The following is a 25,661-nucleotide window of genomic DNA, read 5'->3' on the forward strand; positions in this document are numbered from 1 at the left end:
GCCCAAGGTCACACACGAAGGGGGCTAGAATGGGGATCCCTGAGTCTTAGCTGGTCCCGCTTGCTGGGTTTAGAAACCAAGGGTCTTCTCCAGAAGGTCTGGGACTGATTCTGGGGTTGAGTCCTGGGAAGAGGCCACTCAGAACAGGGAGGTTTTAGTGAAGCAACGGGAGGAGGAGGCCTGGAGGTTCTCTTGGCTTCCTTCCCCAAATTGCCTGTGGCCCTCTTTGAGTACTGGGAGAGAGGGGGAGCTGCACCCCCAGGCCCTCCTCTTCTTCGGAAGGAGATGGGGACAAGAGCTGGTGTTTCTCGGTCCAGTACCCGCAGCCCACAGCATGGTATGGCCAGCTCAGCTTAAGACGTGGCCCCAGGCAAGGGGGGAGGACAGGTGGGAGGGCCAGATGAAGCAGGCAGTTGTAGGGCTGTGGCTAACACTAAACACTGCTTCCTGTTCGTGATTTTAGGACATGAGTCATCAAGGGGCTGGCCCGGCACATTCAGGGCGCTGAGATAAGCAGGACAGAGGGACTAGAAAAGGTTACTTGCCCTGGCTGTGGGCCAGCCTTGGTAGGGAAGGAGTAGGGTTCCCGCTGTCCAAGCAACTCTGCAAGATAGATTCCCACTGGGACCCTGAGGCCAGGTCAGAAGGAGCTGGCTTTGTGGCTGGCTCTGAAAGCTCACTCCAAAAAGAATATTGCATGGAGACCTCCCCATGGTGGAAACAGCCCCTCCTAGCACAACCACAGCTCAGCCTTCCAAACCGCCCTGAGCCACACACAGCACCTGCTGCACCTCAACCCTTTGTACGGTTTCTCAGCAGGTGCCCCTCAGTCACCGAGTGGTCCATTAAAAAGCCAGATCATCAGGCCCTCAACAGACATGGACGTGGGGCCCAGAACTCTGCATGTTTCACAAGCCTTCCAGATGATTCTTACGCTGGTTAAAGCTGGAAAGCCACTCCTCCAAAAGACCCACTAGAATGCCCGGTACACAGTAGGTGTTCAATAACTGACAGACCGGCTGTCCTTGCACACGTGGCCTGCCCGTGGCCCTGCCTTCTTCCACCCTCGCTTGCAGGAGCCCAGTCATCCATCTGCTGGGGTGGGAGATGGCAGGGGAGCTCTGAGGGCTGTAGACTGAGCTGGGAAGTGAGGAGAGGCTCCAGGGGGCCCCCGGCCAAGAGTTCAGATTCTGCGCATGCAGCCCCTGAGTTGGGGACCTGAGGACCACAGTCCCATCTCTGCTCGAAATCTGTGTTGTCAACAAGGAGCAAACAGGACTTCTCTGCACTGTGGGACTGGGAGTCTACCAGGTGCATGACTTGGGAATCTGGGTTGGGTACGTAGGGCCTGGGAGTGATTGGGCTGGATTGGGTTCCTGAGCCTTGACCCGGACATCCATGTACCCATTCATTCATTCATTCATTCGTTCACTCAAGTCTTCATTCCTTCATCACCTCCTGCATGCCCTTCGTCCTGTATTTGGTCCTTATTCACTTCAACTTTATCAAGCCCCTTCTGTTAGGTATCTCCTGGGTCAGAACATACAGGAGATGCACAAGAAGGGACTCAATTAAGGGAAATAGAGGGGACCAAGAGCAAGTCCCCCTACCCTCGGGTATCATACGGTCCAGCAGTGTGAGAGCTGCATGCTGAGAAGAGCCCCTTGCCTATGGAGAAGCCACCAAACCAGGTTTGAACCCACTGTACCCTGTACTCGCTGGATAAGCACACCATAAAGCTTGCCCCCCACCCGGTGCAAGACAAAGTGTGTAAGTCATCTTTCCATAACCGCTAGTATCACAATTACTAAGAGAGGCGAGGGCCATGTAAGCGACTAATACCGGAGTGAGTGTTATGCTAACAGTCTGTAGACATACCATGTTATCCTGCCCAGCTTGGTGGGGTGTGGTCAAGGGCAGTTTCACAAAAGAGCGGGAGTGGGGCTGTGACTGGAAGGACAAGTAGGTGATCACCAAACAAACACAGAGGAAAAGGCACCCCAGGCAGAGGAACCTGCATGGACAAAGGCATGGAGGTGGGAACTCAGGGTTGCCCCGGATGCCCAGGGAGTTAGCGTGTGGAGCTGGGGTTCGTGGTGGGGCTCTTCCTGGTGGGCCAGCTGGGCCAGGACATGAAGGCCTCCAGCATCTTGTGGACGAGGCTGAAATCAGTTCTAAAGGCCATGGGGAGCCATGGGCTAGGTTACTTCTCAACCTTGGCGTTCTGGATGTTTTGGGAGGGATGATTCTCTGTGATGAGGCTGTCCTGAGGGTTGTGGAATGTTCGGCAGAATCCTGGCCTCTACCTACGAGATGCCAGCAGCACCTTTCCCTGCCCCCTGCAGCTGTGACCACCCAAAATGTCTCCAGACATTGCCAAATGTACTGGGGTGGGAGAGGGGGTAAAATGACCTCTGGGTTGAGAAGCCCTGGGCTAGGAGAGTGGCATGAGTGGATTATGCTTTGCAGGGCTGGGTCTGACCACTCCATGGAGAGGCAGATTTAGGGACAGAGCCTGAAGGCCAGAACCTCATCGGGAAGCCCCGAGCACCATGGGTGGGAGATAGAGCCAGGGCTGGGCTGTGGGGCAGAAGGAGAGAGTCCAGGCCCTCCACACTGCCTCTGCTATCACTGAGTTTTACCAGATTCCCCAGTGGCAGGTACAATATGGTGAGTGTCAAGATCAATCCCCCCCCAGGAAGAGAAAGTCCCGGACCACGTATGCAGGTCATGTGGAGAGACAAACTGACTCAGCCAGAACTGGCCATCGTCACCCCCAGCCGAAACAAGATGTGGGGTTGGAGAAGCCAAGAGAGAAGATTTTGGGGAAGGAGTCGCCATGGTGCTGAGTGCCCCCTGCTGCCCTTTGGAGAGGAGAGGGCACTTCCTCTTATCCTGCGCCAAGCAGGAGGGGATGCAAGGGACCCAGCTGGGAGCTTCATATCCTAGGAGTTTAAGGACATAACACAGATGGGAGATTCTTGTTTATTTTGTCCACTGCTGAGTCCCCAACACTCCAGGGCTGGCACACAGCAAGTGCTTAATAAAGGAGCCTGTGGCTGGAGGGGCCTGAGCTGGCATTGCTGGAGGGAGCCTGGGTACACGGAGAGTGAGCTGGGCTGCTATAGGTGCGCAGCAAAGGGCAAGGCAACCATGGACCCCAGCGAGGAGGCCAGTCTGGCCATCTCCATCCCACAGTGCTTCCTAGTAGGGGAGGTGGTCTCAGCAGGAGAAGCCAGGTGGACACCACCCTGTAGGAGCCGAAGGGGAGGTGGTGAATCGTGGCCAGCAGGAGGTGCAGGCATTTCTGGTGCTGGGGAGCTGTGGCCAGTGGAGTCAGTAAGAAAGTCTCCAAGAAACCTGCATAAGAACCCCAGAGAGAATGAGCTGGAAACTGTCCCCAAAGGCCCCAATGCCAGATGGGTAACAACTTTGGCTGCCATGGAACACTGTGCCCTTTCCTTCCCAAACCCTCACCCCTGGGCCTGAACCTGGGGGAGTCAAGAACTGCACTTGGCAGAGTCCAGAGAGAAGTCACCTGCTCTTAAGCAGCCTGGGTCGGCCTGGAGAAGGGGAGAAGCCTCATGTTGCATAGAGATTAGAACTTGAATTCGCTCTCAGGATGGGACCTAAGCCTGAGGGGATCCCTGCCTTCAGGAGGTGATGGTGCCATTCACTGGGATAGGGAAACTGGCAGGGGGAGCTGGTTGTTGGGTTGGGGGGTGGTGTGCGGAGAGTCTGTGGGACCCATTGGTCTTGAGGTGTGTGGGGGACAACTGGAGAGAACTATTGTCCCCTGCTTCCACCGGGTGACATCTCCCTCCTGCCTTCGGCTCTATTTTAGGGATCAGGGAGTCCTTGGAGCTGCTCCCAGGCAATTCTCTTAAGGGCCAGAAGAGCTCTGCATGCCTGTCCAGTGGCTGAGCCTCTCTGCAGAGTTAAGGCTGTGGGTCACACCAGCCACACCCTCAGCGTGGCCCATATCACAGAAACATGTGGAAACCAGGTGATTTCCCAGCCTCCTGGTTAGGAGGTGGGGTTTTCCATCCCCAAGGAGTCACTTCCCAGTTTCTCACTCAGCACCTAGAAGCACCATCCTTGCAGGCTCCGCTGTGGGGCTGGTGGCCCAGAGCAAGGGTCTCTGTACCTTCAGGCGGCCTGCAGTGAGGAAACTGGGAAGAGAATCACCTCCTGCCACCCAGTCCACCCCAACCCTTAGAAATGCCCTATGTGCTGGGGGCTAGGATCCCCGTAATCCAGGGCTGGAGGAATGTGCTCTGGCGCTGCAGGGCTGGACTTGTATTAGGGCTGGCACTCAAAGTGGGGATCGGGGGACAGATCACAGCTGGAATGGGTGCTCAGTCATGATGTAAATCCTGGGGAAGCCAGCTCTCCTGGGCCTGGCCTCAGCAGCCCCTCAGGGCCCCACAGCTTCCCAGGTGACATTCTCTCCCAGCCTCCGTTCATCTGCCCACTGCCTGGGCAGCAGACTTGAACAGGGAAGTGCAGAGTCTTCTCACTGTGAGAAGGGCTGGATGCATGTTTATGGATAAATGAACACATGAAGAGTAGTAACAACAGCCAAGATTTATAAATGCCTATTGTTATATATGTAGATACTTAAGTATATATAAAGTACAGACTGCTTTATGTATATTACATATCTTTAAATTTTTAGAATAGTCCCAAATAGACTTTCAAAAGTCCCATGAAATTTTTAGAATAGTTCAGAGATCCAGATCCAGGTGATCTGGCTCTAGAGTCTAAACAGGCCAGGTGCAGTGGCTTACACCTATAATCCCAGCACCTTGGGAGGCCACAGGTGGGAAGATCACTTGAGGGTGGGAAGAGCACTTGAGCTCAGGAGTTCGAGACCAGCCTGGGCAACATGGCGAAACTCCGTCTGTACAAAAAAATCAGCCCAGCATGGTGGCCCGAGCCTGTAGTCCCAGCTACTCTGGAGGCTGAGGTGGGAGGATCGCTTGAGCCCAGGATTTGGAGGCTACAGTGAGCTATGGGTGACAGAGTGAGACCTTGTCTCTAAAAAAACTAAAAAATGAGAATTAAATATACTTAAAATAGAGTCTAAATGAGCGAATGATCTAGAATTCTCTTGGTTCCCCTAAAGCAGGTGTCAGCTTTGGGGGATGTTGTTCCAAATTAGTGCCTCACCCTCACAGGACAGGGAAACCTGTGGGAGCTGGGAGGGCAGGTGGAGGCCGGGCAGGTGGAGATGGTGACTCGAAGAGGAGGGGACGATAGGAGGAGGTTGAAGGGTCACTGAGTGCTGGGAGTGACGCTGGAGGTATCGGCCCGGCGATGCTGGGGTGGTCGGATCGGAGGCCCAGCAGAGGCAGGGGAGGGGCGTGGAGGAGGCGTGTCCAAGGCCGGCTGGCCCCGCCCCACCCCGCCTCGCCCCGCCCCGCCGCTTGGCCTCTGGCCCGCTGCGGCGCGGGCTTTCGCTTTCAGTCGCCGCCGGCTGGCGAGCACAGCGGAGCCTGGGAAGAAGGCGCTTCGCTGCGAGGGCGCGAGGGCGCGAGGGCAGGGGGCAACCGGATCCCGCCCGCACCCATGGCGCCCGCCGCTGTCTGGGCCGCGCTGGCCGTCGGACTGGAGCTCTGGGCCGCGGGGCACGCTTTGCCCGCCCAGGTGGGTGACTCGCGCGGCCCACGGGGGACAGCCGCCCCGCATGCCCACCCGGCTGGTGCGCAGCCTTCGGGTGCCCGGGCCGCGCTCTCCCGGGGCGCTGTCACGGGCTGGGAGGCTGGAAGTCCGAGTCGCCGCCCCCCATCCGCGTCAGACACGCGCCGCACACCTCTAGGGACCCGCCGGGGACCCCGGGCCCGTACACGTGCGCTCGGGGCGCAACTCCGGCCCCCGAAACCCCTCTTACCTGCGTCGTGACAGGAGCGCACCCTGGTTCCTCCGCGAGCGCAGGCCGGGGCGTTTGGGGCTGAGCAGCGAGCCCTGGGCAGACCCTCGCTAGACCCGGGACCCCTTTTCCCTCACCCCGGTGACTGCCGCGACAGCCCTTCCCTCCCACGCGGTGGAGAAGGGGCTGTGCCGGGGCGCTGCCCCACTGCCCACGCCGGGCACCCTCTTCAGAAGACTTCCTCTTCCTCTGGGCGACGGTTTTCCGATTTCTTAGAAATACCAGGGTCCTGTGTCTGAAGAGCAGGGCCAGGTGTGTGTCAGGCCCACTGAGGGCACAACTGGAGGGCGAGCTGCCTGTCTGCTTCCTCCCGAGGCGTCGGGGTCTACTACAGAGTCTGCTTTCTATGGCCTCTGGGGGCAGGGGAAGCGCGGGAGGTCTGGGTTGGTAATCGAGCAAGGCAAATGAAGTCTCCAGGGGCCGCAGGAAAATGGAAACAGCAGAAACCCTAGGGCTCCTATGAACATCACTCCCACAATAGCAACAGGCGTACAAGGGACTGTGTACCCTTTGCCTTTTTTTGGCTGTCTCCTGGTTTGGTAACATAGGATTATCCCATTTTTTTGACTGTCTCCGTGGTTTGGTAAGATAAGATAACCCATTTTTTACAGAAGGAAAACTGAGGCTCAGAGAACCTGTATTTCATGAAAGGGCCTGGGAGAACTCTTCCTCCAAAAGGGGTCTCTCCTGCCCTTGGCCCCTGTGCCCTGAGGCTGCAGGGAAGGTGGGCGTTCGTCCTTCTTCAGAGCCGCCCCTGATGGACACGTGGCCCATCTGCCCCCATCTGACATCTTGACCGAGGAGGAAGGTGGGAGGTGGCACTGGCTTCTGTGGTGACTTAAGGTGACTCGTTGATCTGAGGCCAAAGAGTCCAGTTCTTGTGGGTGGAAGATGGGGGCTGCCAGACTAGAACTGACTCACCCACAGTGGGTGTCAGGAGTGGGTCCTGGAGAACTGCCCCAGAGTAAGTCCTGGGTGGCCTTTGGGTCCGGAGAGTCCCCACTGTAGGGCCAAGTGTGAATGGGGATGACTGTGGTCCCCAGCTTGACTTTGGGGTCATGCCATGGACTCTGGCCTCAGAGGGGACGGTCTTCCTGCCACTGAGCTTGGGCCTGCCTGGGTGAACTCTGGGGTCATGCAAGCCCCTGGATGGGAGAGGGATGGCAGGCACAGGGCTCTTCAGGACACCAGGCTGCAGTCCTGGAGTAGCCGGAGCGGGTTCCCTCCCACTTCCTTCCCCTCCTGACCAGCTCCTGTAGCAGCTCAGATTCCCTCCTCCCTCATCCCTGTTCCCCACCACCCCACCCGGACTATTGCCACACCCTTGTAGCTGGTCTCCAGGCTCTGCCCCCTCTCCCGCTGATCCGTGGCAGAGAGACCCTTCTCAAGCATGAGGCACCTCTCCGTTTGCCTGGGGAGCCTCCTGTGGCTCCCAATGGTCGAGGCAGAAACTCCCCTGGAGATCCCAGGCCAGAGTAAGGTACCTGAGCTCTTCTTCCACCTCCCTGCACATGTGTTCCCCAGCCTCTGTAGAACTGACGATGGTCATCGTGTGTGTCATTGTGCCAAAAGCTTCTGTGCCGTCCGCTCTCCAAGGGACACTCCTTACCCCTATCCTTCAAGGCCTTCTGCAAATGCCATTCTCTCCGGGAAAGCCTTTCCTCCTTCTCAGTTGGATTTGATCTTCTCTTCGAACTCCCAGGCCCTTCTGTTCCGTTTGAGGACAGATTGCATTCTGCTTTTTAATCTAGCGTTTTACCCCCTAAGTGGATGGAAGGTGTCTTGAGGGCTGGAACTGTGGGTTCCTCCTCCTTTGCATTAGTAGCATCACCATAGCTCCTGATTTCTGAACACCCACGAAGCACCAGGCACTGGGCTAGGTATTTTGTCACGAAATTTCACTGAAACCTCCCTTACAGCAACTCCCAAGAGGTGGGTGGTGCCGTTTGTCTTTAGAGATGTGGAAACTGAGGCGTTTCCCAGGATCACAGAGCTGGGGGCTGGGGAGCTGGGGGTAGGATTTGAATGCAGGTCTGCCTGATTCCAAAGCTCCTTTCACAGCACCCTCCCAGTGCCCGTATCTGCACCCCTGCTCCCAGCCAAGCCCTCACACGCAGTGGGTTCTCAGGATGGAAGTCAACTGAGCTGCAGAAGGAGCTCCAGGAGACCTGAGGTAGCCGTGGACGCAGCTGACTCACTGCCGCAGGGCTTTTGCCCCGTTTAAAAGTCTTATCTGCCAGCTGGTATGGAAAAGATCATTCATTCACTTAGTCATTTATTCATTTGACAAAGAGATCACAGTAAAGCTGGCAGTAGGTGAGTGCTTGGTGCCTCTGATGGGGATGAGCAGGGCCTGGGCTGTCTGGGGAGAAGGATAAGGGGTCTCTGCCTGATGGGCCTGGCCCACCTCCCCCCTGGAAGTCTTGGTGCTGAGGTGCTGCTGTTTGCCTCCTCATCACCCAGGGCCTGGGGCCAGTTCAGGTTAGGGAGAGGTTGGGGGCTGCCAGGCTGGACATCAGAAAGGAGTTGGGTGATCTGGGGTACCTGCTGGCCCTGGGGGCTCTTCCCTCCTTCCACCACGTCTCTGTCTCTTTGTCCTCTGTCTGAAATCCCAGTGGGGAGCCTGTGTGTTGACTGAGGGTATAGTCTGTTGGTCAGGCACCTCTTTAGAGGGCAATGGGTAGGTGGTCAGGCACCCTGAGGTGGGGCCATTTATTTATTCATTCCTCAAAAATTCATGGACACACCTACTCCAAGCCCAGCCCAGTGCCTGGCTCTGGGGACCTCAAGATCCAGCTCCAACCCTCTAGGAGCTGCACTACCAACAGGTCACAGACCTCACAGGCCTGGGCTCTGTCCCAACTGCCCTTATGACCTTGGCTGAGCTAGTAAGCCTATGTTCTCATCTGTGGATGTGGAAAGTGTTCCCTGCCTGGCCCTTGTCACAGAGCCATGGGTGTGAAAGGCTGAGAGCCTGCCAGTCATTCTTATGTCAGAGGTGACCCTGTCATCCTGGCGCCTGGCACAGTGGCTCCCCGTAGCACTGTCCCTCCCCAGGGCTGGGTGATGCTTTATGGCCCTTACTATGCAATGTTGCGTGGAGGAGTAGCTGGGACAGTTGTGCATGGGAAGGGGAAGAGTTTTGCCAGAGCCATGGCGTGTATGTTACACCCGACTCTACACCAACCTGCTTTTTTTTTGAGATGGAGTCTTGCTCTGTTGCTCAGGCTGGATTGCAGTGGCGACATCTCAGCTCACTGCAGCTTCCATCTGCTTCTTGAGTTCAAGTGATTCTCCTGCCTCAGCCTCCAGAGTAGCTGGAACTACAGGAGTGCACCACCATGCCCAACTAATTTATTTGTATTTTTTGTATTTTTAGTAGAGTCGAGGTGTCACCATGTTGCCCAGGATGGTCTTGAACCCCTGACCTCAAGTGATCCTCCCACCTCAGCCTCCCAAAGTGCTGGGATTACAAGCACGTGCCACTGTGCCTGGCCCATTGTCACTTCTTCTTCTTCTTTTTATTTTTTTATTTTATTGAGACAGAGTCTTACTCTGTCGCCCAGACTGGAGTGCAGTGGCACAGTCTCTGCTCACTGCAACCTCCACCTCCTGGGTTCAAGCAATTTTCCCACCTCACCCATGTTCACACCCATGGCTCTGTGACAAGGGCCAGCCAGGGAACACCACATCCACAGATGAGAACATAGACTTACTAGCTCAGCCAAGGTCATAAGGGCATCCCAGCCTCCCAAGTAGCTGGGATTATAGGTGTGTGCAACCACACCTGGCTAATTTTTTTTTTTTTTTTTTTTTAAGTAGAGACAGGGTTTTGTCATGTTGGCCAGGCTGGTCTCGAACTCCTGAACTCAAGTGATCCACCTGCCTTGGCCTCCCAAAGTGCTGGGATTACAGGCGTGAGCCACCGTGCCTGGCCCCATTCTCGCTTTTGAGCCATGCTTTTCTGTCCTCAGATGTGCTGCGCACACACCTGCCCCAGGGCCTTTGCACTCGCTTCCCCACCTCACCTCCAATACTCCTCCTGCTGATGTCCCTTGGTCTCCTTCCCTCACTTCCTTCTGCTGAAGTAGACAATCCTGCCTGTAAATGCTCCCTGCCAGGTGCTCTCTCTCCCCGACCTGCTTTGTGTTCCTGTATAATGCTCTTGACCTGTTCTATTTCTTTCACTTTTATTATGTCCTCCCACAAGATTGTAAGTACCGTGAGGGCAGGGACTCATTCACCACTGTAGACTCTAGCCTAGAATAGGGTTTTTCAATCTCAGCGTCCTCGACATTTAATTCTTTGTTGCGGGGCTGTCCTGTGAGCTGTAGGATATTTAGCAGCATCCCTGGCCTCTACTTACCGGATGGCAGTAGCGCCACCCTCCCTTGTGACAAAAATGTCTCCAGATATTGCTAAGTGTCCTTTGGGGTTGGGGGATTGCCCCTGATTGAGAACCACTGGCCTAGGACAGTGTCTGGCACATAGTAAGTGTTCAAAAAACATTCATCTGACTTTGACCTTGATAATGGCCCTGTTTTACAGATGAGGAGACAGGGGGTTTGAAAAGTCAGTGGTGGCAGGGTGGGGTTCTGTTTGCCTCCATCTCTTAGGATATTTTTCTGGGCTCCCCATCCCATTGAATGGGGTCTGCTGAGGTTAGGGGTCCTCTCCCCAAATTGCTCACCCCCTCGACATCCCTAGTGTAGTGAGGGATGGGGCCACTTACCGACGGTGACTCAGGACCCCAGAATGCGTGTGATTTACCCAGAAGTGGGCAAGGAGGGAAGCTGAGGTTTGAGGTGCCATGGGGTGAACAGGAACAAAGGAGAGGTGCTGTGGCTCCCAGTTCTGGACCCTCATCTGGGCACAGGGAAGCAGCACTGATGACTCTGGGAAAAGGCCCAGGCCTCTGAATCAGATAAACCTCGAGTCATTGCTCTGCTGTTTTACTGGCTGTGTGACCTTGACAAGTCTTTCTATCCCTTGGAGCCTCTGTGTTCTTATCTGTAAAATGGGAGTAATCCCAGCCTTATGGACTGACTGTCAGGATTAAAAGTGCTTTCTAATCCTGGCATTGGCAGCTATTTGAGCCATTGGTGGCTTTGCAGGTCTGACCTGACTCTCTGGGCCGTGGGGTGGTGCTTAGGCCTAGGTGGGGACCCCTGTGGAGTCAGACTCTCTGCTCTCAGCCCCAGGGCCCGGAAGCTTGGTTGGCAGCCCTGCAGTTGCCCAGAGTTCCTGTCTAAGTGGCTTTGCTGCCCATCACCTCAGAGAGCAACTTCTTTCCTCCCTGCCTTTTCCTGTCTGTGCTTCTGCCCCAGTGCCCCCTGACGGGGCCTCTCACACCCACTGCTTGGCAGCCTGGTCTTAGGACACCGTATTGTGGCAAAGGCGGCGGGGTCAGGATCTCACCTCCCCTCCCTTCACCACCCCTTTTAGTGAGTAACAGGGGTTGTGTGTTTTGGGGGTGAGTGAGGGGTACCTTTGGTGAAGCACAGAGACAGTGCACTAGGCTTCAGCTTGCAAGATGGGCACGGGAAGATTCCAGGCGCTCTCCAAAACCTCCTTCATCTCCAGCCTCTGTGCTGCTGAAGGTTCTGGTTACTTGTGACCCTGAGAAGGGGATGCCCTGTGGGGGCTCTTCTGAGGTCATGCTGTCCATTTTCTGCCTCCAGGTGACTTCTAAGGCAGCATGGCTCCGAGGAAGGAGCACTGACCCGGGTGTTGGGAGATCACAATTCCCATCTGAGCACTGTCACTGGCTCGCTGTGCTACCTTGCTTGGGTTACTTAACCTCTCTGGGGCTAAGCATCCCTACCTGTGAAACCTAACAGCCCTGGTTCCAATGCTTTCGTAGAATATTGGGGAAGTGTCAGCTTTAAGTATACTTGACAAAGGCCACGGGTTGGGGGTGGGGTATCTAAAAGTCCCAAGGAGGGAGAGCCCAGGACTCCCCACTGTCAATATCTTGGTTCCCCAGATTCTCTTCTCCTTGCTGACCTCAATCTCACTTGCTTTGGGTGGAATGATTTCCTGACTCAGGCCCCAGGGCCATCGAGAATTCACGGCTGCCTGTCAGCCTTCATGAAGGACATGGTGGAGCTCCTTAGGCAGAGCTGGGGTTTGCCTCTCTGCCCCTTGGTACCTAGGTGGCACCTTTTCAAGTTCAAGAGCTAGATCCTTTCCCCTTCCCCACACTATGGGAAAGTCCTCGCTGTAGGCAGGCACTGCAGAGCCTGCTGTCTGGGAACCCGCAGGTTCAAGGAAGCCTTGAGCAGGGAGGGCGTTTTCCTCGAAGAAGCCCTTTGTCACCGGTAATGGGTGCAGGCTGCTCTGCCCTGGTTCTGAGTCCTGCCCCCTTCCCTTAGGGCTTTGGGCCTTGATCACCTCTGCTGAGCAGCTGACCGCGGGGCTGGGGCTCTGACGCTCAGGGCCCACCTCCCTGGGACCCACAGTCTTTTTCCACTGTGGCGTGTAGTGATGTCACAGGTGGCAGTGATGTCACTGTGGTTTGAGGTACTTGGCTGTGAGCCCTGGAGGAGGAAGTGTCTGTTTGCTGATGGGGGGTTGGAAGAGATAATTTACTTCTGCTCCAAGCCTGAGCCCCAAGTGTGCAGGGGGAGTGCAGGGGGAGGGCTGTTGGCGGTGCATCCCAGGGCTCCGGCTCTGCCCTTGCATCTAGCCTCTTTCCTGTGGACTGTGACAAGCCACCCTGCATCTGAGACTCCATTTCTTCTTCTTTTTTTGAGACGGAGTCTCGCTCTGTCGCCCAGGCTGGAGTGCAGTGGTGCGAGTAGCTGGGACTACAGGCACCCACCACCATGCCTGGCTAATTTTTTTGTATTTTTAGTAGAGACAGGGTTTCACTGTGTTAGCCAGGATGGTCTTGATCTCCTGACCTCGTGATCCACCTGTCTCGGCCTCTCAGAGTGCTGGGATTACAGGCGTGAGCCACCGCGCCCGACCTTTTTTTTTTTTTTTTTTAGATGGAGTCTGGCTCTGTTGCCCAGGCTGGAGTGCAATGGCATGATCTCGGCTCACTGCAGCCTTTGCCTCTCAGGTTCAAGCTATTCTCCAGCCTCAACCTCCCGAGTAACTGGGATTATAGGCGTGCACCACCACACCTGGTTAGTTTTTGTATTTTTAGTAGAGATGGGGTTTCACCATGTTGGCCAGGCTGGTCACGAACTCCTGACCTCAAGTGATCTGCCCGCCTTGGCCTCCCAAAGTGCTGGAATTACAGGCATGAGCCACTGCACCCAGCCTCTATTTCTTCTTTGTAAGGGGAGGAGGGGTTGGAATTGTCACCCTGGAGGTTCATGGTTGCTAGATTATTGATTCTGTTGCTGGATTCAGGAGACCTGTTAGCTAGTTCACAGCAAGCGTTGGGCGTTTGGAGAGGGCTGCAGAGCCCCTTCTCAGGACCCAGGAGGGCCAGCTGCCCTCCCTCTCCCCTCTTTGGACACTAGTGGGCATGTGCTGTTGGGAAAACAGACAGTGTAACCTGACTTCGAGGGCCGCAGGGTGAATCTCTTTCAGGCGTACTGGCTCCTTGAGAGGCCTAGCGGATCTCTCCTCCGTGGGTCCCTTTTGGAGCTGGGGCTCGGGTTTGACCCAGCCACTCTGACTGGAGACAGTACAGAAATCCCCAGGGGGTTGGTTTGTTTTCCTTTGCTGTCCAGACAGTGGCCCACTGTCTGCTTCAGGCTGAGCGTGGCCCTGCACTAGTGAGATTGATGTGGCCACAGGTTCAGAGAATCAGTGTGCCTGAGTGGGAGAGCAGAGCGGGAGGGGATTTGGAGGCAGGCAGGCTGTGGACAGGGAGGAGGGAGGACATCTTCTGAGCTGTCAGCGGGAGGCCTTCTTGAAGGTCTTTCAGGAGCAAGGCCAGAGGCCATGGGAATGGGTGGGGCCTGGGGCCGGGAGTCAGGGGTCTGAGGCCTCATCTTGGCCCAGCCTCTGCTTCCGGGAGAACTTGGCCAGTTCCCTTCTCCTTTCTGAACCTCGGCGGCCCCAACTGTCACTTGAGATTAGCAAGGACCTCCCTGGCCCCAGCTGGAGTAAGTGGCTTTGGGCAGGGGGTGGAGTGCAGATTGCACCACCACGTCACCCAGCTCAGAAGGCCCAGGTGTGGTCCAGCTGTGGCCCAGCTGTGGACTTGATTGTGAACCCCTGGGGAAGGGCTCTGGCCCTTTGCCTTAGTTAGCAGGACACCCACCAGTGCCCTGGGTGCCCCTGCTGGCCCCTCCTCCCGCTGACCCCAGCCCCAGTTTCTGGCTGCAGCTCACAGAGGCCCCAGGCTTCTGTGGCCCCATCGCCAGCAGCTCCTGCTGTCATTTCCTGAGCCTTGCAAGCCTCTAATCCTGCTCCTTCCTGTCCTGCCCCCTAGCTCCCTCAAGCCCCGCTCCTGCATCCCGTTCTCCCTAGACATCACCCCTCCACCCCTTGGCTCAGCGTCCTTCCTGTTGTGACTTGGTTCTTTGGTCATTGCCCTGGTCTTTTCTTGTCCCCTTCCTGATTCTGCCCTTCTCCAGGCCCACACAGGGGACCTCCTAACCGCTGAGCCCCGAAAGGTAGGCGGGTTTAGGATGAGTGGCTACAGGGAGAAGAATGGTGTGGGGAGGGAGGTATGGAGGAAAGAATATTAGGGTACAGGCCGGGCGAGGTGGCTCACGCCTGTAATCCCAGCACTTTGGGAGGCCACTTGAGGTCAGGAGTTTGAGACCACCCTGGCCAACATGGTGAAACCCTGTCTCTACTTTAAAAAAAAAAAAAAAAAAATTAGCCAGGCGTGGTGGTGTGCACCTGTAGTCCCAGCTACTTGGGAGGCTGAGGTATAAGAATCACTTGAACCCCGGAGGTGGAGGTTGCAGTGAGCCGAGATTGCACCACTGCACTCGTCTGGGTGACAGAATGAGACCCTGTCTCAAACAAAACAAAACAAAACAAAAACCGAATATTAGAGGACAATGTTAGACTGTCCCAGCTGTCCTAGCTGGAGCCAAAGGTTTGTTGGGGACAGTGACAGCAGCACACAAGGCTGTAAGTTTAGGGCCAGTTTATGGAGGTAGTAATAGCAATTACATTGAGAAAACTGTAGCAACTATAATTTGGGAGGAATTTTCTAAACACTTTTACATGTGTTATTGAATCTTCCCATCAGCGCCAGGAGGTATGTGCATTTATCAGTCCCATTCTACAGATGAAAAGACTGAGGTCTACGAACTCCTTTATTTAAAAACGAAACAAAACACCTTCAAGGCTGCCTGCTAAGAGGGGAAGGAGTATGGATTCAAGCCAGCATCCTTATTCCAGCGTCCATGCTCTCAGCCACCACACACACTCCTCCTATCAGGAGTTGAGGCACTGGGGAGCCATTATAATTTTTGAGCAAGAGAGTGCCAGGGCAGAGATCACTGTGGCCTCAGTGTGAAGCACAGATGAGATGGAGAGACTGGAGGCAGGGAGGCCCATGAGGAGGCTGTCACCATGGTTCAGGTGACAGCTCTGGGTTGGTGAAGAAGCAGAGAACAGGAAGGAAGGGGCAATAGATTTCAGGGAGGAGGAGGAAGCCTTTAGACTTGGGCCATGGATGTAGGGTGGGGACATAGGAGGTGAGGAGCATGCTCTCTCCACCCGCTTTTTGCAACATGAGGCCCCTCTGGCCTTAGCTCTGCCTGGCCTGAGCCTGAGCCCAATGGACCAATTCTGTTTTTTTTTTGTTTTTTTTTGTTTTTTTTTGTTAAAGTTGGAGTCTTGCTCTTGTTGCCTAGGTTGGAGTGCAGTGGCGTGATCTCGGCTTCGGCTCACTGCAGCCTCTGCCTCCTGAGTTCAAGCGATTCTCCCACCTCAGCCTCCCAAGTAGCTGGGACTACAGGCGTGCGCCACCACACCTGGCTAATTTTTTGTATTTTTTTTTTTTAGTAGAGATGGTGTTTTGCCATGTTGGCCCTGCTGGTCTTGAACTCCTGACCTCAAGTGATCCACCCACCTCGGACTCCCAAAGTGCTGGGATTACAGGCGTGAGCCACCGTGCCTGGCCCCAGTGGACTGATTCTGGTCAGTGTCAGCCCCATTTGTCCCTGGAGCTTTTGCAGTCAGTCACAGGGCCAGCCTGGTCCTAGCCACTGCTGGCTGGTTACCCTGGCTGGGTTGGGCAGGGGACTGGGCAGGGCTGGTTGCTCATCTCAGGTGTGAAATGGGCTGCACCTCCACTGGTCTGGGGGTCAGGATTCCAGGGCCTGCCTGGCGCTGCTGCCCCTGTGCCCCCAGACCCCTCGAGCTCCTCCCTGACCTTTGGCTTCCTTGACTGTGAGGTGGAAACAAAAGGGCTGCTCTCTGTCACTTCCCTTAGGGGCGGGCAGTTGCTGGCAGGGCACAGAGCCCAGGGCTAAGAGCTGACATTTAGCTTGGCGCGGTGGCTCAGGCCTGTAATCCCAGCACTTTGGGAGGCTGAGACAGGCGGATCACAAGGTCAGGAGTTCGAGACCAGCCTGGCCAACATGGTGAAACCCTGTCTCTACTAAAGATACAAAAATTAGCCGGGTATGGTGGCGTGTCCCTGTAATCCCAGCTACTCAGGAGGCTGAGGCAGGAGAATCGCTTGAACCTGGGAGGTGGAGGTTGCAGTGAACCGAGATCGCACCATTGCACTCCAGCCTGGGTGACAGGGTGAGACTCTGTCTCAAAAGAAAAAAAAAAAAAAAAAAGAGCTGACATTTAGCGGGTGCTTCTTAGGTGCGAGGCAAGAGACCGATGCATTAAATGCACAGAGTGCCCTTCCCTGTCACAGCCACCTGGGGGCAGGGGAACATTATCCCCATTTTACAGAAGACGCCTTTGAGGCACAAAGGTTAAACGACATACTTAAGGTTTTGCAGCTCACTAGAGACAGAGCCAAGACTCCACCCCAGGTGGCCAGGCTCCTGAGCGCTGTGCCTACATCACCCTCCAGTGAGGTGGTGGTGGAGGAGACCGTGAGTCGCTGTCATCTGAACATGGGCGCGCTCAGTCTGCTGCTCTGAGGACGCCGCCCCCTCTCTTTGTACGTCCATTTCCTGCCCGGTTCTCATGCTAGCTCCAGCTCATTTCAACTAATTGAAAATTAAAACTTCGCTTGTGTTGAGCAATTCGGCATCTATGAGATGCCAGCTGTGGGCTGTGTGCTGGCTGTGTGTAGGGCGATGAGTAGCAGACACACGGGTGACACTGAGCTCTTTCCACTGCCAGGCACAGTGCCGAGCACGCCACGCATACTGACTTCATGAATCATAAAGCCCTGTAAAGGGGGCACTGTTTCTGTCGCCATTTTATAGATGACAAAGTGGAGGTGGGGGAATGGCAGACCTGGATCAAAGCCCACGTGTCTGGCTCAGCGCCCATACAAGGTTGTCAAGGTTGGGGGGAGGCACGAGGGAACCAATAATTAGCCAAAAACTGGTCGGATGTGGGCAGTATAGGGATGCACCCAGGTTGTCACAGGAGCCCCTAGGAGGGACCTCTGACCCCCCGATATGATGGCAGAGGGAACTCTTGAAAGAAGCTGAGAAGTCAGCCCTGCCAGGTGTGGGGTGGCGAGTGAGGACGTTTGGGCAGAGGCAGCAGCAGTACAGGTGTGGAGAAGGGGGCGGAGGAGCCAGGCGCCGCTTTGTGTTGTGATGGCAACAGGCGAGTGATGAATACAGGTGGGAGATGCTGGCAGGGGTTAAGGAGGTTGTGCAGGCGGTGGCAGCTGCTGGAAGCTTTTAAGGAGAGCCAGGCTTGATTGTAGGAAGGGGGCTTAGGTCCATCTGAAAGGGAAAGAAGGCTGGGAACCAAGACCAAGGAGCCTGTAGCTGGCAGGCGATGCTGAGGGTGGCGAGGAGGAGGGGTTGTGGGAGATGGAGCAGGCGACATCAGCAGGCCCCTTGGAGGGTGACAGTGGGAGAGGCTGGGACGTCTCTCACTAGACTCAGCGTTCCTTGCAGGCAGGGACCATGCCCAGCGTCTTTGTACCCTGGCATTTAGCACAAAGCCTGGCTCCAAGAACCGGATACCAGCCCAGTCTTCCTGTCTGCCCCCAGCTCATTTCTAAAGCAACATCACAGGCAGCGAGTCAGGAGTGGGATGTGTCACCCCCGGGCTGCCTGCCTGTGATGTGGTCGGTCCTTCCTAACGCGGGCGCCATTCCTCTCCGTGACGGCAGACGGGCCTCCGCTGTCACCAGCCCTGGCGTCGCTGTGACGACCTGGCCTGATGTAGCTGCACCCTGCAGTCCATGGGGCTCCTGTGAACCCCCAAGGTCGAGACCCAAATGCCTCTGCTGCCTCCCACCACGCCCTAGGGGCCCCGCGACCCACCATGCAAATGATGTGGTTTCCGCATTGCTTGAAGAGGGTTTCCGCTGTGTGGGGGTCCCTGGGTCCTTGGGCAGATACCTCTGCCCCTCCCCACAGCTTTGGCACCTGCCCTAAGACCCTGGAGACCCTTTTGCTGGAGAGTCACTGAACCACCCTCCCCTGCTCACAGTGTGTTCATAGAAGAGTCACTCCCCTCTGTGGGCTCCTTGTCTGTAAAATGAGGGAGTGGGACAAGATCACAGGGTACAACACTGTCAGAGGGCACAGAGGCTGATGTCGCTGCCATCAGCTCCTGGGGTGCTGCCCACTGGCTGCATGACCTTGGACAATTTGCACGAAATCTCCCAAGCCTCAATTTCTGCGTCTGTAAAATGGGGTCATCCTGACCTCATTGCGTTAGTGCTAGGATAAAATGAAGAGAAGGCATATGAACATGCCTAGTACTGTGCCTGCACACAGTAGGTACTTTTCCTGGTACTTTCCTGAACAGTCTCTGTTCTTCCAGCTCTGTGTAAAGGGTTGGTCTCGACCCCTAAAGCCTGAAGCTTCTCCTTGTGGCCACCTCCCCACCGTATCATCTTCCGTTCTAAGCGGGTGGATGCCTGCCCGGGGGGGCTCCCTGGGGAAGGCTGGGAGCATGACCTCTTCCCAAGGGTACTGGCATCTAAAAGGGATCTCCGGAACATTGAAAAGCCATGAAGGCCGGGCACAGTGGCTCACGCCTGTAATCCTGGCACTTTGGGAGGCTGAGGGAGGAGGATCGCTTAAGGCCAGGAGTTCAAGACCAGTCTGGACAACACAGCAAGACCCGATCTCTTTCTGTAAATTAAAAAATAACAATAAACCCATGCAGACCCCCAAAGAAGGCTGTGCTAAAGGTGGCCGGAAGAGCAGAGGGCACCGCAGATGTGGTGCTTTCAGCGTTTTCCTTCTCCCCCAGGCCTCCCTTCTTTCCTTCCTCTCTTGCTGTCTATTTATAAATAGGAGAAGGGACTGAGGGCCCCCACCTCGGGTACTCGCAGGGCCTTGGCCTGGGAACAGGACAAGCAGCAAGTCAGTTGGCCCAGGGTTGCTCAATTCCCCAACAGCTGACGCAGACTCCAGAATCAGACCTGCCTGGCCACCTGGCCCTGCCCCTTACCAGCTAACGGCTCCACCAGAGTCCTAGTCTTGAGCGAATCTTATACCTGCAGCCCTGTCCACCAGCTGTGCTTCTGGAGTCCTCCAGGGTGAGGGGGATGGGGTGAGAAGAGAGGGGACAGCGTGCAGGGAGGGTGGAACCTGCGGGGTCCTGTCTTCCTGGAGCTCGGCCCTCAGTAGCTCTCAGAGCCTCACTTTCTTGCAGGGTGTCACAGCCACATCGTCCTCTGGCCGGGCTGCTCACAGAACCCGGCCTCTGGGTTTTGGCCACTCACCCAGACTCATATCACCCTTCCAGTGTTCCTCTGAGCAAAGTCCCTTTGAGCCAGCCCAAGGTCCCTATCAAGGAGGACCACATCTGGCCTGTTGCACCCTTCTTCCTCTGCCCCACCGAGGCCTCGGTCACACCATCACAGCAGCGGCCCTGCCATGGTCTCCTGATGTAAGGCTTCCTGAGGAACGGGCCTGGTGCCAGCCTGGGGGTGAACTCCCAGCCCCAGGAGTCACAGGTCAGCTTCCCCACACTTGCCCTTGAGGCAGGTTGGAGGCCCCCTCCTTTGCAAGGCCCACACAGGCCACCTAGCACCCTACTAAAGCCGGGCAGTTCGCTGCCCTGGGGTGCATTCTTGCCTTGCCAGTTCTTGGCTAAAACCAAGGCAGGAAGAGCCCAGTTCTCATGTTCTGTAACATGGGTCTATGACCAGGGCCTTTGCATGCCCCCTGCAGCACCACCATGGAGCCCCTAGGAATCTGGGAGATCATGAACCCAAGTGAAGACCTCCCCGCCTTTGCTCCTCACAAGAACCCCTGGAGGAGACAGGGCAAGGAGTACGACTCCCATTTTACAGGTGACAGTGTGGAGGCTCAGAGAAAGTCCGTGACACTCCCAGATCCCCCGGACCTGCTACCCTGACCTCCTGGCGGTGCACAGAGCATGCCAGGCACCTCTCCATAGGCACGTAGACCCTCTAACCTAAGTCAGCGCCCCTCCTACAAGGCTGGGTGTCCAGCACACCTGGGAAAGGGGACATTTCTGGCCCTTTCCTCTCAGAAGTCGCGTGCTCGGGCTGCCCTCCCTGGGGGAAAGGGGATGGGGGCAGAAGCTGAGCATGGAAGCCCCCCCGATCCACCTTCCGCCCTTCCCAGAGGCCCAGGACCAGCCCAACTCTGCCCCACATCCCAGCCCCCACCTCTCAGCTCGTGCTGTTTCTCCACCTCTCATGCGGATGAGCCACACACCACCCAGCACCCCTGAGGTCTCACGAGGGACTGAGCCTTTGACACCCATCCTTAAGAACCCAGAGCTGGTCCTTTTGCTTAGAGCATCAACCAGGCCCACACTGTCATTTTACAGGCAGAGAAACTGAGGCACAGAGAACCTGGTTACTGCCCACAGCAGAGGGGACACTTGAGTGAGGACACAGAGGATCTTTGGGGTAGGGGCGGGCCTGGGGGTTGAAACCCAGTCTTCCTGGCCAGGGAGAAGATGCAGGGCTGGAGGTGAGGAGGCCTCTTTGAGGCTGTTTCTTCATCTGTAACTTGGGAATAATAATAGGACTGGCCTCAGGGGGACCAGGGAAGGATTCAGAGAGGCCATGATGCCGGGACAGCCCTTCCGATGACTGTCATGAAGTAGGCTTCTAGTAGATGCTCTGCTGCAGCCTTCATCCTCACCCTCACCCACTCGCTCTGGGCCCACTGCCCTGACCTCCTGGCCATGCACTGAGTGTGCCAAGGGCATCTCCCCGTCGCCCCGGCCCCGCACCTCGTGTCACCCTTTTCCTTAGCTCTTATCACCACCTTGAATTCTCTATTGAATGTGCATGTGTCTCCCCAGCTAAGATGGCAGCTTCCCCAGGGGCAGGGATTTGATTTGTTCAATGCTACTGTTTACCCAGCACCTACAACCCTGGGTGCTCAGCACGTCTGTTGAATGAATGAATGAATGAATGAATGAATGAATGAATCACTGCTTTCACCTTTGCCCCTGACTTTCTCCATGGACCATGGACAAGTGACTTGATCTCCCTGAGCTGTGAAATGGGCCCATGCACACCTGCTTTTTAGGGTGGAACTGGGATTTTATATAGTGCCTGCCATCTGGCCTGGCACATAGTAGGTGCTTAACAAATATCCCGTTGTTTTCCTTCCTCCCCAGAGGGCCAAAGCCGAGACCTGGAGGAGCAACAGGGTGGGAGTCTAACCCCTGGGTGACAGAGACAGCTCCCATCTGGGATGGAGGCTGCATGGTGGGAGGAGCTGCTGAGGTTGGGCCATTCAGCTCCGGGGCCCTTGGAGTCTTGGGTCTGTGTCTATGTTGAGGGGGAAGGGAAGCTCTCTGGGCCCCAAGAGAAGGGAGGCAGGACTGGGGGTGGCAAGGATTGCAGCTCTCCTGCCATAGCCTCGGGCACGCTGCTTTGTCTCCCTGAGCACCTGTGAATGTCAGTGAGAAGACCAGACAGTGGGTCTAACACGCAGAGTTGCCTGGAACCGATGAGCTACTGCTAACTGCAGGTTCTACCTGTCTTAGAGGAGGGAGCCCAATCTGGAGGGGGGGAAATGGGAGCTGTGGACCCAGATGGGAGATGGTTCAGAGCCTGTGGGTGGGCCCTGACAAGCTTCTTATCTATAGTCCTCTCTCCACTTGCCACCATCCTGGCCCTGGCATGACCCAAAGTCTCTGGGAGACCAGGGGAGGTGGCTTTGCCTTTTTCCATCTCTGTTGTCTCATCTGTGCAATGGGCACAGTCAGACCTGCCTCACCAATTGGATGTTAGATTTAGGTGCAGTTTTCTTTTTTCCTTCCTTTTATCTATTCTCTCTCTCTCTTTCTCTGTCTCTGTCTGTCTCTCTCTCCTATTTATCTTGTATTTACTTTCTATTATCTCTATCATCTATCTAATCTATCTGTCTGTTTTATCTGTCTATCTTATCTGTCTATTCTATCTCTTATCTATTTTATCTATCTACCTATCTCTTATCTATTTTATCGATCTGTCTATCTATCTCTTATCTGTCTATTTTATCTGTCTATCTCTTATCTGTCTATTTTATCTATCTATCTCTTATCTATTTTATCTATCTATCCATCCATCCATCCATCCATCCATCCATCCATCCATCCATCCATCCATCCATCCATCCATCCATCCTCTCCAATTCCCTCACCACTGGGTCTCAGATTTCCTGCCTGTTAAATAAATGGCCAGTTAACCCTCATCAGTGATTTTCAGGTTTTCACTCGAGCCCCCCATATTTTGGACGATTGTAGTTTGCTAAACACGCTGACTGAATCAAGTACTATCCAACTTATTTCCTCATTTTAACATGTTGAAGATCCCCTTTGGGGTGAGTGGGGTGTGAATGGAGCCTCCCCAACCCAAAGCAAAGGAACTGGAAGCTTCCATAGCCCCGCATTTCCTAGAGAATGCTTGCCATGTTTTGGGGACCTCCAAGGGGGCCCCTGTGTTGACCAGAGGCCGGCTCCCAGGGCTGTGGTTTGGGCCCAGCCCCCTGCTCCTGGGGACTGCTGCTGTGGAGGGAGTGACCTTTTGTTCTGCTTTGCCAAGGGGCTTTCTGTTCCTCATTGTTTAGCCATGACAAGGCTGTGGGTTTTTTTTTTTTTTTTTTTCTGTCCAAGAGGATAAACAGGCCTGAGATTGCTCAAGGGAGCTGACCCCTTCTGCCAGCTATGGGGGGCTGGAGCCTCACAGAGCCGGGAAGGAAGTCCTGCGCCCTCTGCCAGCTATGGGGGCCTGGAGCCACACAGAGCCAGGGAGGAAGTCCAGGGACGGTCACTCACAGCAAAGCCTCAGACAAGAGAGGAACCTGGAGGGGAGGAGGTGGGAGGTCACCACTCAGCCAGCTGGGGGGCCATGGGAGTCCAGCTGCCTATCGTTAGTGGCCAGAAGCCCTTGTCCGTGGCAGCTCTCAAGAGCCCAAACTTGGCCACCGCAGGGCTCTTTCCCATCAGGCCCTTTGAGCCCTGACAGGAAACCCTTCCCCAGCCAGGGTGGGATTTCTTGCTGCTGCCTGGAGCCGCCCTGGCCATGTGGTTCTCAGGCCCTGAAGGAGTGAGGGGCTCCCCTGGTTACCCCAAGGACACTCGTGGGGATGAAGCCAGCCTGCGGGATGCAGGATTCCCACGAGACCTGTGCTGGCCACTGTGCGGCGTGGGGGGCTGCCAGGGAAGAGGTGCAGCCCCTCCGTGCCTGGGGGATGTGATCTGAGGGAAGAGGCAGCTGCGTCTGGGAGGCCATTCAGTCAGAGGGCAGAGGCATAGCCCCTGCCCTTGGGGAAGTGCCCAGCAATAGCCTTCAGGGAAGGCAGTTTGGGGGTTTGCTGAGGGCCAGGCAGACCCTCTGCCACAGTTAGCATTCGATGGAATGGCTTGTGCAGAGGGAGCTGCAGAGCTGCCATTTCTCTGGGTTAGGGGCTCCCAGAGCCTTTGGATGCCGGATCTTGGCCATGAGCCCCTCCGCCACCCCTCCCCCAGGTCACCTTGCTCAATCCAGGGGGCCACATAATCAGAGCGTGTTCTGCAAAGGAGCATGAGAATCACCGGGGAGCGTGTTCTGCAAAGGAGCATGAGAACCGGGAGCGTGTTCTGCAAAGGAGCATGAGAATCACCGGGTAACCTCACAGCAGTGCTGTCAGCTGAGAGCCGTGAGGGAGGAAGGTGGGGACTGTGGGCCTGAGTGACTCATTCAGGGTGGGGTGCAGGCAGGAAGCCTTCAGGAGGGAGGCTGCTGCCTGAGCAGGGCTCTTAAGGGACACATGGAATTTGTTATAGGAAGCACCAGACCGTTCCAGGCACAGAAGTCAGCTGGGGCAAAGGCCTGGGGGTCAGAAGAATGGCAGATTGCTCCGCGCAGGAAGCCCCAGCTCCTCTGGGTTGTTCCCACTGAGGGGTTCCAGCTGTTGGCACCGAGGGGTGCAGCCAGGGTAGGCTGGCGCTGCCTGCCAGGCCGGGGTGGGAGACAGCTGGGTTTCTAGGCCTGCTTGTCACTCGCTACAGGCGCAGCCAAGGGCTCAGCAGCCCCTGACTCCGGACGGTCCTGACTCCCAGGCAGTGCTGGGAGGAAGGGGAGGAAGAGGCACACTGAATCCACCTGCCACCTTGGCTGGTAGACATTTGGCCAGGTCTGCACTGGCCCAGTGGTGCTGGGTGTCCCGGCTGCTGTCTGCTCTGACTGGCTTACTGACAGCTAAAGTCCAGGATAGGTCCGTGCCCACGTTGTGCTGGTTCATGAAATATTTTTAGTATCTCCTCTGCTCCTCTATGTTAGGTACTGGAGTCCAGAGAGGTTAAGGCACTTGCCTAAGGCCACACAGCCACTAAGTGGTGGAGTGAGGATTTGAAACCAGTTCTTTCTGACTCCCTGTATCCTTATCTATGGAGAGGCCCCATCACTCGTTCACTAAAGGTTATGGATCTCCATCTTGTACTGGCCACATGACTGCCGCTGGTAATACAGTGGGGAAGGCGCCAGCCCTGGCTCTGACCTCCTAGAACTGCCCTTTGGTCACTTCCAGGTGACGCATCTGTGGGGGCCCCTGAAGGACTTGGGGCTTGTGTGTACACCCTCTGTGCTTGTACAGATGTGTTCACACCCACGTTTGCCTACACGTGACTGTCTCCATTTTGAGCTTGCTCTCAGCCTGGTAGAGGTGGCTAATTAGTGCTTGTCCCTGAAAACCCGGACTGCCAACCTCAATCTTTCAGGAGAGAGGGCAGCACTCAGGGGCTTGCTCCCAGGGGTCCTGGGAAGGCACAGTGGTGACAGTGCCGCAGTTCTGCACTCCTGGAGGGTCACTCAGAGACCTGACGGAGGAGGGCTCTGTGTCTGCCCCTCTGTCCAGGGCTGCAGCTTCTCTGGGTGGCTTTGCTTTTCTCTTTTCTCCCCTCTTTTTTTTTTTTTTGAGGTGGAGTTTCGCTTTGTCAACTAGCCTCAGCCTCCAGAGGAGCTGGGATTACAGGCACGTGCCACCACGCTGGGATCATTTTGTATTTTTAGTAGAGACAGGGTTTTGCCATGTTGACCAGGCTGGTCGCGAACTCCTGACCTCAAGTGATCTGCGTGCTTCGGCCTCACACCCAGCCCCCTCTCTTTTTCCATTCATTACGTTGTTCATCTCTTCCTGGAGGCATCCAGCTCAGTGGTTGAGATTGTGAGCTGTGAAGTCAGATGGGACCCAGGTCCAAACCCTTCTCTGTCACCTACTGGGTCTGGGACCTTGGGCAG

General features: G+C 55.8%; 1 protein-coding gene and 1 long non-coding RNA gene across 5 annotated transcripts in view; one reads left to right on the forward strand and one right to left on the reverse strand.

Moving 5' to 3' along the window:
* Window positions 1-2,973: 2,973 nt before the first annotated feature.
* On the reverse strand, window positions 2,974-6,110 carry LOC110742870. The gene is made up of 2 exons (XR_002521107.2): window positions 5,894-6,110; window positions 2,974-3,360 (listed from the first exon to the last, which is right to left on the reverse strand). It is a non-coding gene; the product is annotated as an uncharacterized LOC110742870 (long non-coding RNA).
* TNFRSF1B (TNF receptor superfamily member 1B) overlaps window positions 5,425-25,661 on the forward strand; it is a 46,600-nt gene continuing 26,363 nt past the window's right edge. For 3 of the 4 annotated variants that reach the window (XM_017957266.3, XM_009195383.2, XM_003891130.3), the window contains exon 1: window positions 5,425-5,649. In XM_017957266.3, the coding sequence (XP_017812755.1) occupies window positions 5,572-5,649 (78 nt within the window). In that variant the 5' untranslated portion in view covers window positions 5,425-5,571. Of the gene's footprint in view, window positions 5,650-23,959; window positions 24,095-25,661 lie in introns of those variants that run through there. The other variant, XM_031664489.1, reaches the window with a different exon arrangement.

Source organism: Papio anubis, chromosome 1 (genome assembly GCF_008728515.1).
Source record: "Papio anubis isolate 15944 chromosome 1, Panubis1.0, whole genome shotgun sequence".
Classification (NCBI taxonomy): domain Eukaryota; kingdom Metazoa; phylum Chordata; class Mammalia; order Primates; family Cercopithecidae; genus Papio; species Papio anubis.